The sequence below is a fragment of the Scyliorhinus torazame genome, chromosome 1 (genome assembly GCF_047496885.1).
Source record: "Scyliorhinus torazame isolate Kashiwa2021f chromosome 1, sScyTor2.1, whole genome shotgun sequence".
NCBI classification, from domain to species: domain Eukaryota; kingdom Metazoa; phylum Chordata; class Chondrichthyes; order Carcharhiniformes; family Scyliorhinidae; genus Scyliorhinus; species Scyliorhinus torazame.
In genome coordinates this window covers 241,644,155-241,663,320 of record NC_092707.1, presented here as the reverse complement: position 1 = coordinate 241,663,320, position 19,166 = coordinate 241,644,155, and the positions used below count along the sequence as shown (strand labels likewise).

The 19,166-nt window shown below is 47.0% G+C and overlaps 1 protein-coding gene across 10 annotated transcripts in view; it reads right to left on the bottom strand.

Annotated features, from left to right (window-relative positions):
• Positions 1-19,166, bottom strand: part of LOC140419816 (KH domain-containing RNA-binding protein QKI) — a 746,610-nt gene that overhangs the window by 519,587 nt on the left and 207,857 nt on the right. For all 10 annotated transcript variants that reach the window (XR_011946033.1, XR_011946034.1, XM_072503844.1 and 7 more), the window contains exon 2: positions 11,998-12,140. Coding sequence is in view for 8 of the 10 variants with exons in the window: in XM_072503844.1 (XP_072359945.1) it covers positions 11,998-12,140 (143 nt within the window). In the remaining 2 variants the exon portion in view is untranslated. The remainder of the gene's footprint in view (positions 1-11,997; positions 12,141-19,166) is intronic.

The following is a 19,166-nucleotide window of genomic DNA, read 5'->3' as shown; positions in this document are numbered from 1 at the left end:
CCCATAAACTTAGAAACAAAGAAAAAAAATGAAAAATAAACTAACCTATAGAGTTTGCCATTTAAAAATATTGCCTTGGATCAATATACAATCTAATACACAAAATGATTATAACTAGACATTTCTAAGCTCTCGTGCACAAATATTTGAAGGCGAGAGGCAAGTTTAGCAAAGTTGTCAATAGGGTTTATGGGAATCTGGACTTTATAAATGTAGGCATACAATACGAAAGCTGGGAAGTTATGCCAAAAACACATGCAGTTCAACCAAGTATTGTGTAAAATTCTGGGCATCTCATTTCAGGAAGTACGTGAAAGTTTTGGAGAGGGTACAAAAGGCATTTCCTCGAATGGTTCCAGGGATAACAGATTACAGTTACATGGAGAAACAGGGGTTTTTCCTCAATAGAGCAGAGAAAGCTCTGAAGATTTGACACAGGTGTTTACAATCACAAAGTCTTTAGATAACAAAAATAAACTGTTCCCAATGGCTGAAGGATTGATAACCAGGAAATCCAGATTTAAGGTGACGGGCAAAAGAACCAAAGGTTGCATGAGGCAAACCCTTTATGCAGCAAGTGGTTAGGATTTTGGATACATTAACTAACAAGGTGTTGGATACAGATTAATTAGTACCTTAAAAGGGGAACTGGCAAAATACTTGGAGGAAAAGCAACCGAGTGGGATTAGATTGCACTTTGAAGCAGCCAATACAGATCTGGTGGCCTGAAAGACTTCATTCTGTGTTGCGCTATTCTATTATATTATAAAAACTAACACAAATTTTGTTAAAGGCAAATGGTACTTGACTAACTTGATTCTGTTACTTCATCAACTAATTCAGAGGGTTGTTGGGGGCTATGCAGTCAATGTTGTACATATGGATTTTCAAATACATTTGATAAGTAGCACACAAAAAACTTGTTTGTAAAACAGGGATTAAAGAATGCATAGACACAGAAAGAAGAGAGCTGTTCAGCAGTTGTTTTTCAAACTTGGAACTGGTGTAAAGTGTTGTTCCCTTCAACATTAGAACCATTTTCTTTTTTGGCATATATTAATTACTTGGATTTGGTTACACAAAATATAATTTCAAAGTTTGTGGACAATACAAAATTTGTGTGGTAAAAAGCAAGGAGGAAAGTAACAAGCTTCACGAGGACCCAGGATGGGTGAAATGGCCACATGACGATGGAATTTAAGCTTAGCAATGAGGATTGCGGCTTTGAGGTGTAGGCCTCAGCTGCGGGAGAGCCCCAGGAGCACCTATGTCCCGGAAGAGGGGAGGGGGTGCACCCAAACTCTGACGGGGTCTGCAGAGTGAGGGATGCAATATTTACTGCCCGGAATGGGGGAATTGTCCACTCCCAGCAGCTGATTCCACCAGCATAAAAATTGAGGCTGGTGGGATAAGGCCCTTAACTCACCATTAAGTGGTCACTTAAGGGACTTAATAGGTGAATGGGCGGATTTCGTCTGAGGCCCTGCCTGGCCAAGTGTGCAATCGTATCTCGGTTTGGGTGGGGTGGAGTTTAAAATTCTGCACTTCAAGTAATTGGCAACGTAACCAGAAGCTACATTAGGGAAAAACTATTTTACACAGTGAGTTATTATGACCTGGAATGCACAGCATGAATTTGCTGTGAGAGATGAAAGAACAGTTTTCACCTTCAATCTCAAATAGAGTTGGGAGAAAATTATTTTGGGCAAATCACCAGAAATTCGCACCAATCCTCCAACTAAGATCATTGAATAGAATAGAATCCTTATAGTGCAAAATGAGACCATTTGGCCCATCGAGTCTACACCGCCCCTCCAAAAAAAGCACCCCACCCAGGGGCATGGCCAATCCACCCAACCTGCACATCTTTGGACTGTGGGAGCAAACCGGAGCGTTTATGAGGGGGTGAGAGAGCAAAAGGGAAAATGAGAAAAAGGGAAAGCATAAAGGAAATATACAGCATCATAGGAGGGGTGTATTAAAAAATGGAGGACAAAAGGGGAACAAGCGTCAAGAGGGAAAACTGAGGTAGGGGGAGCTGAAAAAGATGGAAAGGGTATAAAAAAGATGGAGGGGGAACCAAGGAAGGAGAGGTAAAGAGAGAAAGGGAGAGCACAAGATTAAGTGTGAGGGTAAAAGAATGTATGTGATGCACTGAAACATAGAGGAATTCCAATTTTTGAGATCACGGGAAATATGTGCAATGAGTTCTAATTACAATACAAATTGCTAGAAAGTGAGGAGGAGAATCAATAAGATGGTAAATTTAAATCAACAAAAAACAGTTTTATATATAGTACTAATTAAACAGAAATGGGCAAGAAAGATTGAATCCTTTTAGATCTCATGAGGCGTGGCGAGCCGGGTAATTCTCATGAGAGGTCTCTTGCGGGATTTACTTGCCGGGTTGCAACCGGAGTCAGATGCGATGGAGCAGTTAGATGAAGCCCATAGTTCCTAAATTAAACTGGAACAATGTTTTTTTTTTTTTAATTCATTCATGGGATTTGGGTTTCGTTGGCTAGGCCAGCATTTATTGTCTATCCATAATTGCCCTCGAGAAGGTGGTGGTGAGCTGTTTTCTTGAACCACTGCAGTCCATGTGGTGTAGGTACACCAGTGATGCTGATAGGAAGGGAGCTCCACGATTTTGATCCAGCCATATTGAAGGGACAGCAGTATATTTCCAAGTCAGTATGGTAAGTGGCTTGGAGGAGAAATTCTAGATGGTGGTGTTCCCACCTTTCTGCTGCCCTTGTCCTTCAGATGGTAGTGGTTATGGGTTTGGAAGTTGCTGTCGAAGGTGCTCTGGTAAATTCCTGCAGTGCATCTTATAGTTGGTACACACTGCTGCTGCTGTGCGCCTGTGATGGAAGGAGTGAACTTTTGTAGAAGAGATGCCAATCAAGCAGGCTGCTTTGTCCTGCATGGTGTCAAGCTTCTTGAGTGCAGTTGGAGCTACACTCAAGAGGTGCGTTACTCACTGCAGAAATCTGAGCCTCTGACCTGCTCTTGCAGCCATAGCATTTATATGGCTAGTCCAGTTCAGCTTCTGAGTCAATTGTAACACCCAGGATGTTGATAGTGGGGGATTCAGCAATGGTAATGCCAATTAATGTCAAGGAATGATAGTTGAATTATCTCTTGTTGAAGGTGGACATTGCCTGACAATTGTATAGTGCGAATGTTACTGGCCAGCACTGGTCAAGCTTGGATACTATACAGGTCTACTTGCTGCATTTGAACATGGGCTGCTGCATTATCTGAGGAGTTGCCTAATAATACAGCAATTAGAGCCAAGCCATTCCAAGAGTCAAATCAGGAGATATTTATTTCTTCATGCAAAGGGTAGTGGAAGTCTGTAATTTTCTCCCCGCAAAAGGGTGTGGGTGCTAAGTAAATTGAAATTGGAATCAAGACTGAGATTGATAGATTTCTGTTAAGTAAGAGTATAGAGGGATTACGAAACACAGGAGGATAAATGTAGATGAACTACAGATCAGCCATGATCAACTTGAATGACTGTCCAGGCTCAAGGGCCTGAATGGCCTCCTCCTGTTTCTATGTTCCAAAGTACTACTTTTGATTTTGTACTACTATTTACAACAGGGAGTAACATGGAGATCAGCTCAAACTGGAGTATAGTTTTGGTGCCTACACATGGTAGGAGAAATGAAAGTTCTGAAGGCTACCAAAATTACAACTGAATAATTATCAAGATTTCAGAATATGGGGCTAGTTTTGTTCAGAAAAATGCAGGATTAGAGGAGGTATCATTGAGCGTTTTAAAACAAAGGAATTAAATTTGGTCACATTGGGTAGATTATTTCAAGTGGTAAGATTGGGCAACATACTTACAATATCCTGAGACAAATCATTAGTCATTAGAAAATATTTCTTCTTTGGGTATGCGTGCATACAATTTTTTATATAATAAAGGAACAGGTTTGTTTGGCAGGTAATGTTAAAGGCACTCTCCCTCGGTAAAGGCGAGGAGGTGGGGGATAAAATAAGAAAATAAAATGAAGGGAAAATAAAATAAGGGTCATTGAATATTTTTAAGGAAGAGGTAAATAGATTCTTGTTAGGCAAGGAAATCAAGAGTTGTCAGGCGTAGAAGGGAATGTGGAATTCAGAACACAAGAAGATCAGCCATGGATCTTATTGAATGGAAGAGCAGGCTTGAGGGGCCAAAAGGCTCACTTCAGCTCCTATTTTGTAGAAAAACACTTGCTGAAAATGGATAATGCAGAATTATGGGAAAGCACAAAGCTCTGCAGACCATCTGCTGCTCCCAAAAACTCATACACCCCAGTAACCCACATGTTGTGTCATTCCCCAAAATCTTTCTATGTTACCTGCCTTCGGAGACAGTTTGCTCGACACAGAACATCGTGAACTTATGAAGTAGTTAAATCTAAACTGTCAGTGGATTTTTGTTCTAAATATATATCCAGCAGAGGGCAGTAGAGCAGAGCTGCTGATTGGCTGTTGCAGGGAAAATTTGCATCAGTGCATTGCGGTCACCGTATCTTGAAGGTGGTTTTTGAAGGAGCTGTTGTCAAGTGACAGTTAAACCGTGCTGTCACAGCCTGCAGTGAAAGAGCAGCGGAGACTCAGTGAAACAGCGCGAGGAGAGCGGCGGAGATTCAGTGGAAGAACGGCGGGGACACAGGATAAAAGAGCGCGAGGAGAGCGGCGGTGACACAGGAAAAAAAAGTGCGAGGAGAGCGGCGGGGCACAGCTGCCGGAGAAGCGGCCTTCAGATTTTCGGCGGGAACAGTGGCCAGGGGTCTGTCGGGAAGGTAAGTTTTCCTCTTTAAAAACTTAAAAAAACTTACCTTGAAGAGTGACATCACAGCAAAGCAGTGACCTGATTGGCTGGTAAGGAAAGTGCTCCAATTAGCAGTAGCTGGGAGAAATTTAACTCTTCGTGTGTTGGTAAGTATTGTGATTGGTAAGTTAAAAAAAAATCTTTATTCCTTTCACTTATTCATTATTTGATATTATATTTGTAATCAGTTAAGGTAAAGTGTAAAAATGGCAGGAGGTCCCAGCCCGTGTTGTGCTCCTCGTGCTCAATGTGGGAGTTCAGGGATGCGGCCGATGCTCCTGACTCCTTCATGTGCGGGAAGTGGATCCAGCTGCAGCTTCTGTTAGACCGCATGACAGCTCTGGAGCTGCGGATGGACTCACTTTGGAGCATCCGCGATGCTGAGGAGGTTGTGGATAGCACGTTCAGTGAGTTGGTCACACCACAGATTAGGATTGGTGAGGGAGACAGGAAATGGGTGACCAAAAGGCAGAGAAAGAGCAGGAAGGCAGTGCAGGTGTCCCCTGAGGTCAATCCCTCCAAAACAGGTATACCGTTTTGGATACTGTTGGGGGAGATGACTCACCAGGGGAAGGCAGTAGTAGCCAGGCTCATGGCACCGTGGCTGGCTCTGCTGCACAGAAGGGCGGGAAAGAGACTGGCAGGGCTATAGTCATAGGGGATTCAATCGTAAGGGGAGCAGACAGGCGTTTCTGTGGTCGAAAACGAGACTCCCGAATGGTATGTTGCCTCCCGGGTGCACGGGTCAGGGATGTCTCCGATCAGCTGCAGGGCATACTGAAGGGGGAGGGTGAACAGCCAGTTGTCGTGGTGCATCTAGGCACCAACGATATAGATAAAAAACGGGATGAGGTCCTACAATCAGAAATTAGGGAGTTAGGAGATAAGTTAAAAAGTAGGACCTCAAAGGTAGTAATCTCAGGATTGCTACCAGTGCCATGAGACAGTCAGAGTAGAAATTCAAGAATAGTCAGAATGAATACGTGGCTTGAGAGATGGTGCAGGAGGGAGGGGTTCATATTTTTGGGACATTCGAACCGGTTCTGGGGGCGGTGGGACCATTACAATTCGGATGGTCGACACCTGGGCAGCACTAGAACCAATGTCCTCGGGGGTGCTTTTGCTAACACTGTTGGGGAGGTTTTAAACTAATGTGGCAGGGGGATGGGAACCAGATTAGGAAGTTAGAGGTCAGTAAAGAGGCAGCAACTAAAGCCAGTAAGGTACGAGATAATAAACTCAATGTGACTAAGGGGAAGAGTAGACAGGGAAGAGATGATGAACGCAAAGGGACAGGCGGTCTGAGGTGCATTTGTTTCAGTGCGAGAAGTGTTGCAGGTAAGGCAGATGCACTTAGGGCTTGGATTAGTACCTGGGAATATGATGGTATTACTGAGACTTGGTTGAGGGAAGGGCAAGACTGGTAACTAAATATCCCAGGGTATAGATGCTTCAGGAGGTAAAAGGGGTGGAGGAGTTGCATTACCGGTCAGAGATGATATCACAGCTGTGATTAAGGAGGGCACGATGGAGGATTCGAGCACTGAGGCGATATGGGTAGAGCTAAGAAATAGGAAGGGTGCAGTAACATTGTTGGGACTTTACTACAGGCCTCCCAAAAGCGAGCGTGAAGTAGAGGTACAAATATGTAGGCAGATTATAGAAAAATGTAGGAGCAATAGGGTGGTCGTGATGGGAGATTTTAACTTCCCCAACATTGAATGGGAATCCTGTAGTGTTGGAGGTGTAGATGGAGCAGAATTTGTAAGGAGCATCCAGGAGAGTTTTTTTAGAGCAGTATGTAAATAGTCCAACTCAGCAAGGGGCCATACTGGACCTGGTATTGGGGAATGATCCCAGCCAGGTGGTTGAAGTTTCAGTCGGTGATTACTTTGGGAACAGCGATCACAATTCCGTAAGTTTTAGAATACTCATGGACAAAGACAAGTGTGGTCCTAAAGGGAGAGTGCTAAATTGGGGAAAGGCCAAGTATAACAAAATTCAACAGGAGCTAGGGAATGTGGATTGGGAGCAGCTGTTTAAGGGTAAATCCACATTTGAAATAGATCATAGAATTTACAGTGCAGAAGGAGGCCATTCGGCCCATCGGGTCTGCACCGGCTCTTGGAAAGAGCACCCTACCCAAGGTTAACACCTCCACCCTATCCCCATAACCCAGTAACCCCACCCAACACTAAGGGCAATTTTGGACACTAAGGGCAATTTATCATGGCCAATCCACCTAACCTGCACATCTATGGACTGTGGGAGGAAACCGGAGCACCCGGAGGAAACCCACGCACACACGGGGAGGATGTGCAGACTCCGCACAGACAGTGAACCAAGCCAGAATCGAACCTGGGACCCTGGAGCTGTGAGGCAATTGTGCTATCCACAATGCTACCGTGCTGCCCTGTGGAAGTCTTTTAAGGAAAGGTTGATTAGAGTGCAGGACAGACATGTCCCTGTGAAAATGAGGGATAGAAATGGCAAGATTAGGGAACCATGGATGACGGGTGGAATTGTGAGACTAACTAAGATGAAAAAGGAAGCATGCATAAGATCTAGGCGACTTAAAGCTGATGAAGCTTTGGAGGAATATCGGGAAAGTAGGACAAATCTCAAACGCGCAATAAAGAGGGCTAAAAGGGGTCATGAAATATCTTTGGCTAACAGGGTTAAGGAAAATCCCAAAGCCTTTTATTCGTATACAAGGAGCAAGAGGATAACTAGAGAAAGGATTGGCCCACTCAAAGACAAAAGAGGAAATTTATGCGTGGAGTCAGAGAAAATGGGTGAGATTCTTAATGAGTACTTTGCATCGGTATTCACCAAGGCGAGGGACATGACGGATGTTGAGGCTAGGGATGGATGTTTAAATACTCTAGGTCAAGTCGGCATAAGGAAGGGGGAAGTTTTGGGTATTCTAAAAGGCATTAAGGTGGACAAGTCACCAGGTCCGGATGGGATCTATCCCAGGTTACTGAGGGAAGCGAAGGACGAAATAGCTGGGGCCTTAACAGATATCTTTGCAGCATCCTTGAGCACGGGTGAGGTCCCGGAGGACTGGAGAATTGCTCATGTTGTCCCTTTGTTTAAGAAGGGTAGCAGGGATAATCCCGGGAATTACAGACCGGTGAGCTTGATGTCAGTGGTAGGCAAACTGTTGGAGAAGATAATGAGGGATAGCATGTATTCACATTTGGAAGAAAATAGACTTATCAGTGATAGGCAGCATGGTTTTGTGCAGGGAAGGCCATGTCTTACAAACCTAATAGAATTCTTTGAGGAAGTGACTAAGTCAATTGATGAGGGAAGGGCTGTAGATGTCATATACATGGACTTCAGTAAGGCATTTGATAAAGTTTCCCATGGCAGGTTGATGGAAAAAGTGAAGTCGTATGGGGTTCAGGGTGTACTGGCTAGATGGCTAAAAAACTGGCTGGGCAACAGGAGACAGAGAGTAGTGGTGGAAGGGAGTGTCTCAAAATGGAGAAAGGTGGATAGTGGTGTTCCACAGGGATCCGTGCTCGGACCACTGTTGTTTGTGGTATACATAAATAATATGGACGAAGGTAAAGGTGGTCTGATTAGCAAGTTTGCAGATGATACTAAGATTGGTGGAGTTGCAGATAGCGAGGGGGACTGTCAGAGAATACAGCAAAATATAGATAGGTTGCAGAGTTGGGCAGAGAAATGGCAGATGGAGATCAATCCAGGCAAATGCGAGGTGATGCATTTTGGAAGGTCTAATTCAAGAGCGGAATATACGTTCAATGGAAGAGTACTGGGGAAAATTGATGTACAGAGAGATCTGGGAGTTCAGGTCCATTGTACCCTGAAGGTGGCAACGCAGGTCGATAGAGTGGTCAAGAAAGCATATAGCATGCTTGCCTTCATTTGACGAGGTTTTGAGTACAAGAGTCGGCAGGTCATGTTATCCTTGTATGGGACTTTGGTTAGGCCTCATTTGGAATACTGCGTGCAGTTCTGGTCGCCACATTACCAGAAGGATGTGGATGCTTTAGAGAGGGTGGAGAGGAGGTTCACCAGGATGTTGCCTGGTATGGAGGGTACTGGCTATGAAGAAAGGTTGAGTAGATTAGGATTGTTTTCGTTGGAAAGACGGAGGTTGAGGGGGGACCTGATTGAGGTCTACAAAATTATGAGAGGTATGGACAGGGTGGATAGCAACAAGCTTTTTCCCAAGAGTGGGGGTGTCAATTACAAGGGGTCACGATTTCAAGGTGAGAGGGGGAAAGTTTAAGGGAGATGTGCGTGAAAAGCTTTTTACGCAGAGGGTGGTGGGTGCCTGGAACGCTTTGTCAGCGGAGGTGGTAGAGGTGGGCACGATAGCATCATTTAAGATGCATCTAGACAGATATATGAACGGGCGGGGAACAGTTCCATGAAGGAAGTAGATCCTTGGAAAATAGAAGACAGGTTTAGATAAAGGCACTGGATCGGCGCAGGCTGGGAGGGCCAAAGGGCCTGTTCCTATACTGTAATTTTCTTTGTTCTTTGTTTTTTTTTATATCAACCTGTGTTTTTGGACACAGCTGTTTATGACTAGCTTAAGCATGTCCGGGTACAATTTATCTATTAAGTGAAGAATATTGAATGCTTTCTTGTGTCATGTGAACAGTATTTTAGATGTGGTTATACCATAGTCTTGTACTCACTACCACTTCCCAAGGTTTGTCTACAATCCATCTTTGACAATGAATCATTTAGTATGGTTTCATTGGGTTGGTCAACAATGTCCACGATCCCTCTCCTGATTTGTGTCCTGAAACCTCCAGCCATTTAAGTTGTAATTCTCATTTTTTATTTCCCTTTCTAAGTTTCATAGCCATTATCCTGGTCAGAGGACAGGAAGGAAAAAATATATGTATCTATGTCAACCTGGCTACTCTGTAAAATTATTTTTATTTTTAAAATGTACAAAGTGTTACCCTGTCTAGCCATGACTCATAAGAGATAAATTTTTAACCTTCAGAAAACCAGCAAGGACCTCATTATCTTTGACTGCCCTCGGTGACTGCCGACAATCAAATTTCAAAGAAACACATGAACATTCTTTCACATTTCTACGGCAGAGCTCCAGCCAACAAGGACGGTTTGTCTGTAAGGGACAAAAGGACCCGACTGCTCTATTAAACACCTCGGGCGGGATTCTCCACTCCCGCGCTGTCATGAACGCCGTCGAGGTTCACGACAGCGCGAAACGGCCCCTTTCCCGACCGATTCAGGCCCTGACAATGGGCTAGGATCGGGGCCGCGTCATCTACACGTGCCAGGCGTTGTCGCCCGCGTAAGGCAGCGCCGCATAGATGACGCGGCCGGCGCCGCATAACTGGCGCCAACCCGCGCATGCGTGGTTGCCGTCCTCTCCAAGTCCGCCCCGCAAGAAGATGGCGGACGGATCTTGCGGGGCCGCGGAAGGAAGGAGGTCCTCCTTCAGAGAGGACAGCCCGACGATCGGTGGGCACCAATCGCGGGCCACCCCACATTTGAGGTACCCCCCGGGGCAGGATCCCCTCCCCCCCCCGCAGGCAGCCCCCCCAGCGTTCACGCACCGTTCACGACGGCAGCGACCAGGTGTGGACGGCGCCAGGGGGAACCCGCCGTTTTGGCCTGGCCACTCAGCCCATCAGGGCCTGAGAATAGCAGGGGTGCTGGAGAATCGCCAATTTGGGTGTCTCCAGCGATTCTCCGGCCTGCGGAACTCGATGAGGCCGTTCCCGCCGCTTGGGAGAATTGCGGGAGGGCGTCGGACCGGCGTCCCGGGAAATTTTGGCGGCCCAGGCGATTCTCCCAACCGGCGCGGGAGTGGAGAATCTCGCCCCTCGAGATTCCCGACCTTGGAAAATAAATCTTCGTCCAACATCCAGAAGACGAAGTGGCTTCCCTCAAGCTGCTAGAATCTGTAATATTGGCATGTGAAACTGAACCCAGGCAGTCTACCATTTTACCATCGAGCAGGTAGCAGCAGAAAGAGCTCTGTCCAGGTAGACTGCCACCCTCATCTACACTGTGAACCATTGGAAGATTGGAGCTTCTGTATCTGTGCCTTCAAGACTAGTTCTCCATGTCTTTTGCCTATCATGGAACTCCTCATTTCTGGAAAGAATGATCACCTTGCCACAGTCAGCCTCTGAAGGATAACGCCTTTGAATTGTTGATTCTGGACCCATATAAAAACTGTAACTTTTATTTTTATCGCGGTCTTGCCATGTATCCCTTTCTTTCCCTTTTCCTCTAAGTACAAAAGGGGTGGACGCTGTGAAACCAAACCCTCTTATTTCATCGCATCTCAAATTTGCTGTGGGGTTATTGATTGAGACGTGGAATGCTCCAAGCTGAAGGGTTGGGGAAAATAAGCCATCACTTATAAGGGGGGAAATCAGAAATCAATATCACTTTTCTGTTTACTGTGGGCAGTGAGCGGAGAAATCAAACTGTTTAAATTAATCCCTCTCCTGTCCATAACACTGTACATTTGTCCATTGTAGGTGCAATTTGTTATTCATAAGCCCATCACCTCAATCTATCCAGATGCCTTTGCACATGTATTGCCTCTTCATTATTTGACTCCCTACCACACTATCTGAGGTCAAAGAGTCAGAGTTTTACAACCCAGAAAGAAAGCCTTTGGCCCATTGTGTCTATGGCTATCAAGCACCTATTTATTCGATTTACATTTTCCAGCACTCGGTCCATAGCTTTGCATGCTATGGCATTTCAAGTGCTCATCTATGTTTTGGAAATATAGTTGGCTTTGTTTCAATCTCTGCTGCAAACCTTTGTACACAAGGAACAGCAATGGTCTTTGCACAGATTCCTATGATAGGCTGCTGGTGATCCTTGCCTTTTCTCACAAAGGAATCAAAACCAAAACTCCTCGACACAATTTGTGATCTCTTCTCTAATCTATAATAGGACAGATTTAAAAATCACTTCTCATTAATGAGTCTAACTATACCATTATTGCCTATGGATTGCCAATTAGCATCTACTTTTGTTAGGATTCTAACAAATATGGAAGTTTTGTTGATCATTACAAACACATTACAACTACAGGTCTTCCAGACCAACATAAATAGCTTCAAATAATACTTAATAAGAGTGGCATAACATTTTTAGCTAAACCATATACTTACATCAGGATATTCTTTAACGGGTACATAAAGCTTCTCTTGTAACTGTACAATAGGTCCCACACCATCTGGTAATTCTGCACTTTTCTTCTCTGTGCTGCCATTTAATGTGTCGTTGTACATGTCTTTCCGCACTCTGCTGATCTCTGTAGAACAAAAGAGGAGTAAGGCAAAACGTATAAAACTTAATGATAGCAGAAAAAACATTGGGGGAATTGGGCGGGAACAGCATAGAGGGCAGAGAATCAAACGGGATTCCTCCCCTCGATTGTCCCCACCCCCTGCCAATGATGAGTTGGAAGTTGAGATCTCCATGTACATCTACTTGAATATCAGGTTTGCCCCCACACACATATTAAGACTGTCCACTCACGCTGATGTGAATAAAGATAAGTTCGCCACGATGTGAAATTGGTGAATAGAAACAGACTACATTCCACTTTTCCCACCCAGACACTTTTGAAAAACGAAATCTGAAAGTTCCGCCCATAATCTCCCAGTTTGAGAAGGAACTTCATTTTCAGAAAGTTCTCCACATGGCCAAAATCTCAAATGTTTTCTGACACATGATGAATTGTGACGAGTTTCAAAAAATTAAGTCAATTGAAATCAATAAAAATTATTGAAGTAATACACATGCTAAAATACTGCTTTAATTTCTGTTTATGAAGTTTGACCAGAAAAAAAGTTCCCAGCCTTCCTGCTGCTTATGAAACGAACAAAATATTACCATTCCTACCCAACTTCAGCAAGTTACCACCAGGATTACCATCTAATCAAAAAAACGCAAAGGGATTTATCAGGTTAAAAACTCCAACCTTATCTGATGTAAATAAAGTTTTTATTTTTCTAAATGCATGCTGGTTTAAACGAAAGTCTTGCGTTGTATAATAACCTCACCTCTCACAAACATCTCAAAGCACTTCACTTAATTTGAAGCTTCAGACACTGAAGTACCCCATTCAATACTCCCACTTCAACATAAATTCAATGTATACTAATGTTTTTCCCCTTCGGCCAGCTTCATAACCATTTACCACAATTTATTCAGAATCATAGAATCCCTAGTGCAGAAAGAGGTCCATTCGGCCTATTGGGTCTGCACCGACCCTCTGAAAGATCACCCTAGCTAGGCCCACTCTCCCTGCCCTATCGCTGTAACCCCACCTAATCTGCACATCTTTGGACCCCAAGGGACAATTTAGCATGGCTAATCCACCTAACCTGCACATCTTTGGACTGTGGGAGGAAACCGGAGCACCCGGAGGAAACCCACGCAAACATTGGGAGAATGTCACCCAGGCCGGAATCGAACCCAGGTCCCAGTGCTAACCACTGTACAACCCCATAGCTTTGAATTTAATGGGCCTTTCATATGAAACTTCGTCAAATGTCTTTTGGAAGATCTACCAGGATTTGACGGTGGAGTTGGCAAAAAGACGAGCGGCGTTTGGGCGAGTGAAGGCGGCTTTGTACAAGAAGGGGGTGCGATTTGGTGTGGTGTACCCGGCGAAGTTGAGAGTAACATATAACGCCAAAGACTTTTATTTTGAGACAGCGGAGGCGGCTGAGGCGTTCATGAGGGCAGAAGGCTTGGGACAGACGTGAAGAGCGGAACTAGAAGAGAGACTGTGGACTGTGTTTGAGCGGCTGGAAAATGTACAAATGTTACAACTTTCTTTTTACTGATTTGTATTGAAATTTACTTCTCTTTGCATTGTTACAGAGTTCAAGTTAATGGCGTTCTGTTTAGCGACGGTTAAATGTTATGTCAGTGAATTGTAGGGGTTGGATTGTTTTGGTGTTTCTTTCTCTTTTTTTTTTATAAATGTTTTATTGAAAATTTTTTCCCAAACAACAATTTTTCCCCTCTTACAAAGCAAACGCAACAATAACAATACAGAAATTTTAAACAATACACAAGTAACAAAACCCCTTTATCTTTGACCTAAACTAAACCCCCCCCCCCTCCCCCCCCCCCCCCCTCCCCCTGGGTTGCTGCTGCTGGTCATCTGTCTTCCCTCTAACGTTCCCCTAGGTAGTCGAGAAATGGCTGCCACCGCCTGGTGAACCCTTGAGCCGATCCCCTCAGGGCAAACTTTATCTGCTCCAGTTTAATGAACCCCGCCATATCATTTACCCAGGCCTCCAGTCCGGGGGGTTTCGCCTCCTTCCACATGAGTAGGATCCTGCGCCGGGCTACTAGGGACGCAAAGGCCACAACGTCGGCCTCTTTCGCCTCCTGCACTCCCGGCTCTTCCGCAACTCCAAATAGAGCTAACCCCCAGCCTGGTTTGACCCGGGCCTTCACCACCCGCGAAATCACTCCCGTCACTCCCTTCCAATACCCTTCCAGTGCCGGGCATGCCCAAAACATATGTGCGTGGTTTGCCGGGCTCCCGCCACACCTCCCACATTTGTCCTCCACTCCAAAGAACCTGCTCAATCTTGCTCCCGTTATGTGTGCTCTATGTAGCACCTTAAATTGAATCAGGCTAAGCCTGGCGCATGAGGAAGAGGAATTTACCCTGCTTAGGGCATCAGCCCACATACCCTCCTCTATCTCCTCCCCTAGTTCTTCTTCCCACTTTCCTTTTAGTTCGCCCACCGACTCCTCCCCCTCTTCCCTCATCTCTCGGTAAATCTCTGACACCTTGCCCTCTCCGACCCACACCCCTGAAAGCACCCTGTCCTGTATCCCCTGTGTCGGGAGCAATGGAAATTCCCTCACCTGTTGTCTAGTAAATGCCCTCACCTGCATATATCTCAAGAAATTTCCCCGGGGCAACTTATACTTTTCCTCCAATGCTCCCAAGCTCGCAAAAGTCCCATCTATAAATAAATCTCCCACCCTCCTAATTCCCAACTGGAACCAGCTCTGAAATCCTCCATCCATTCTTCCTGGGGCGAACCTATGGTTGTTCCTGATTGGGGACCCCACCAGGGCTCCCCGCACCCCTCTCTGTCGCCTCCACTGTCCCCAGATATTCAATGTTGCCGCCACCACCGGGTTCGTGGTAAACTTTTTAGGTGAGATCGGTAGCGGCGCCGTCACCAGCGCCTCTAAACTCGTCCCTTTACAGGACTTTCTCTCCAGTCTTTCCCACGCCGCTCCCTCACCCTCCATCATCCATTTACGTATCATTGCCACATTGGCGGCCCAATAGTAATCGCCCAAGTTCGGTAGTGCCAATCCTCCTCTGTCCCTACTACGCTGAAGGAACCCCCTCCTTACTCTCGGAACTTTCCCTGCCCACACGAAGCTCGTGATGCTCCTGTCTATTTTATTAAAAAAGGTCTTAGTGATTAGTATAGGGAGACATTGAAATACAAATAAGAACCTCGGGAGGACCATCATCTTAATTGCTTGCACCCTGCCCGCCAGCGACAGAGGCTGCATGTCCCACCTCTTGAAGTCCTCCTCCATTTGTTCTACCAACCGTGTCAGATTAAGTCTGTGCAAGGTTCCCCAGCTCCTAGCGATCTGAATCCCCAGGTATCGGAAGTTTCTTTCCACTTTCCTTAGAGGCAAGCCTTCTATCTCTCTACTCTGGTCCCCTGGATGTATCACAAATAATTCACTCTTCCCCATGTTTAGCCTATACCCCGAGAAATCCCCGAACCCCCTCAAAATTCGCATAACCTCTATCATTCCCCCCGCTGGGTCCGACACGTATAACAATAGGTCATCCGCATATAACGAGACTCGGTGTTCTTCTCCCCCTCTAATCACCCCTCTCCATTTCCTGGAGTCTCTCAACGCCATGGCCAGAGGTTCAATTGCCAACGCGAACAACAATGGAGACAGCGGGCATCCCTGTCTTGTTCCCCTATATAGTCGGAAATACTCCGATCTATGTCGACCTGTAACTACGCTTGCCGTTGGAGCCCCATAAAGAAGTCTAACCCAGCTAATAAACCCGTTCCCAAACCCAAACCTCCTTAACACTTCCCATAAATACTCCCACTCCACCCTATCAAATGCCTTCTCTGCGTCCATTGCCGCCACTATCTCTGCCTCCCCCTCCACTGGGGGCATCATTATCACCCCTAATAGTCGTCGCACGTTAACATTCAGTTGTCTCCCTTTTACGAACCCTGTCTGGTCTTCGTGCACCACCCCCGGGACACAGTCCTCTATCCTCGATGCCAGTACCTTTGCCAACAATTTGGCGTCCACGTTCAACAATGAAATGGGTCTATAGGACCCGCACTGCAACGGATCTTTATCCCTCTTCAAAATTAACGATATCGTCGCCTCCGACATCGTCGGGGGTAGAGTACCCCCTTTCCTGGCCTCATTGAACGTCCTCACCATCAACGGGGCCAACAAGTCCACATATTTTCTGTAATACTCCACCGGGAACCCGTCTGGTCCTGGGGCCTTCCCTGCTTGCATGCTTCCCAGTCCCTTAATAACCTCGTCCACCCCAATCGGTGCCCCCAGGCCTACCACCCCCCGCTCCTCCACTTTCGGGAACCTCAATTGGTCCAGGAACTGCCGCATCCCCTCCCCTCCCTCTGGGGGTTGAGACCTATACAGTTCCTCATAGAAGGTCTTGAACACCTCATTTATCTTTCCTGCCCTTCGCACCGTGTCTCCCCTTTCGTCTCTAATTCCTCCTATTTCCCTCGCTGCTGCCCTCTTTCGCAATTGATGAGCCAACAGGCGACTCGCCTTTTCCCCATATTCATACCTCCTCCCCTGTGCCTTCCTCCACAGTACCTCCGCCTTTCTGGTGGTCAGAAGGTCAAATTCCGTCTGGAGTCGTCTCCTCTCCCTGTACAATTCCTCCTCCGGGGTCTCTGCAAATTCCCTATCCACCCTTAAAATCTCCCCCAGTAATCTTTCCCTTTCCTTGGCCTCTGTTTTCCTTTTGTGGGCCCCAATGGAGATCAGCTCTCCTCTGACCACCGCTTTTAGTGCTTCCCATACCACTCCCACAGGGACCTCGCCGTCGTCATTGACCTCCAGGTATCTCTCAATACACCCCCGCACTCTTGCACACACTCCCTCATCCGCCATCAGTCCCACATCTAATCGCCAGAGTGTTCTCTGCTCCCTTTCCTCTCCTAATTCCAGGTCCACCCAGTGTGGGGCATGATCCGAAACCGCTATGGCTGAGTACTCAGCTTCTTCCACCCTAGAGATCAACGACCTTCCCAAAACAAAAAAATCTATCCGGGAGTACACTTTATGGACATGGGAGAAGAAGGAATACTCCCTAGCCCTAGGTCTAAGAAATCGCCATGGATCCACTCCCCCCATTTGGTCCATAAACCCCTTAAGTACCTTGGCCGCTGCCGGCCTTCTTCCGGTCCTTGAGCTGGATCTATCTAGCCCCGGGTCCAGCACCGTATTAAAGTCCCCTCCTAAAATCAAGTTTCCTACCTCCAGGTCCGGTATACGCCCCAGCATCCGTCTCATAAATCCCGCATCGTCCCAGTTTGGGGCATACACGTTAACCAACACGACCTCCATTCCCTCCAGCCTGCCACTCACCATTACATATCTACCTCCGCTATCTGCTACGATGTTCTTTGCTTCAAATGCGACCTGTTTCCCCACCAAAATGGCCACCCCTCTATTCTTTGCGTCCAGTCCTGAGTGGAACACCTGTCCCACCCATCCTTTCCTTAGCCTAACTTGGTCCGCCACCTTTAGGTGCGTCTCTTGGAGCATAACCACGTCTGCCCTTAGTCCTTTCAAATGCGCGAGCACTCGGGCCCTTTTTATCGGTCCGTTCAGGCCTCTCACGTTCCACGTGATCAGCCTCACTAGGGGGCTACCTGCCCCCCTCCCGTGTCGACTAGCCATTACCTTCTCTAGGCCAGTCCCATATCCCGCCTCCGCGCTCCCGCTCGCTCCTCCAGCGTCGCACACCATCCCCGCCCACCCACTCTTTAGCCATTTCCTTTTGGATTTCCGCAGCAGCAACCCAGTTGTCCCCCCCCCCCTTCTCCCTCCCTCCTCCCCTCCCCGCTAGATCTCTTTCTAGCTTGATTGCTCCCCCCATATTACTTCCGTAAGTCAGCTGACTTCAACTGACCCCGGCTACTCCTGCTCACTCCTCGACCTGCCCCATGTGGGGAACTCCCATCCGCCTTGCGCCTGTCTTCCCGCCTTATTCTTTCTGGTGCGGGAACATCCCTTTACCTGACCCGCCTCTTATGGCGCAGCTCCCTTTCCCCTCCCCCTCCCCTTCCCCATTCTCCAACTATGTCCCGTCTTTCCCCCCTCACCGGCGCCCACATTTCCCCAATGTCTCCCCCCTTCCCTGTTTACTTCTCAATTAACTTCCACCGTAACATTAACAATAACATTTCCTGCAGCATCAGTCCCTCAGTTCCGCTCCAATTTCTCTTCTTTGATGAAGGTCCATGCTTCCTCCGCCGTCTCGAAATAATGGTGTCTCTCCTGATACGTGACCCATAGTCTTGCCGGCTGCAGCATCCCGAACTTCACCTTCCTTTTATGCAACACCTCTTTGGCTCGGTTGAAGCTCGCCCTCCTTCTCGCCACCTCCGCACTCCAATCCTGGTATACCCGTACCACTGCATTCTCCCATCTGCTACTCCGCACCTTTTTAGCCCATCTCAGGACCTCTTCTCTATCCTTAAGGCGGTAAAATCGCACGATTATCGCCCTGGGTGGTTCTCCCGCTTTTGGTCTTCTCGCCGGAATCCGATTTGCCCACTCCACCTCCAAGGGGCCCGTAGGGGCCTCAGCACCCATCAGTGAGCTCAGCATCGTACTTGCGTACGCTCCACAGTCCACTCCTTCCACACCCTCAGGGAGACCCAGTATCCGAAGGTTCTTCCTTCGCGCTCCATTTTCTAGGGCTTCGATCCTTTCAGTACACTTTTTATGAAGTGCCTCGTGCGTCTGTGTCTTAACCGCCAGGCCCAGGATCTCGTCCTCAATATCTGTCACCTTCTGCTCCACCACACGGAGCTCTGTCTCCTGGGTCTTTAATGTCTCCTTGAGCCCCTCAATTGCCTGTAGCAACGGGGTCAGCACCTCCCTCTTCAGCAGCTCCACGCACCGTCTCGCGATCTCATCCTGCTCAGGCCCCCATGTCGCCTGCGCTTTCTCCGCCGCCATCTTGCACTTCTCTCTTTCTGACCCTTTGGTCGACGATTCCTCGCGCTGCAGCCGCCGCCGCCGGTTT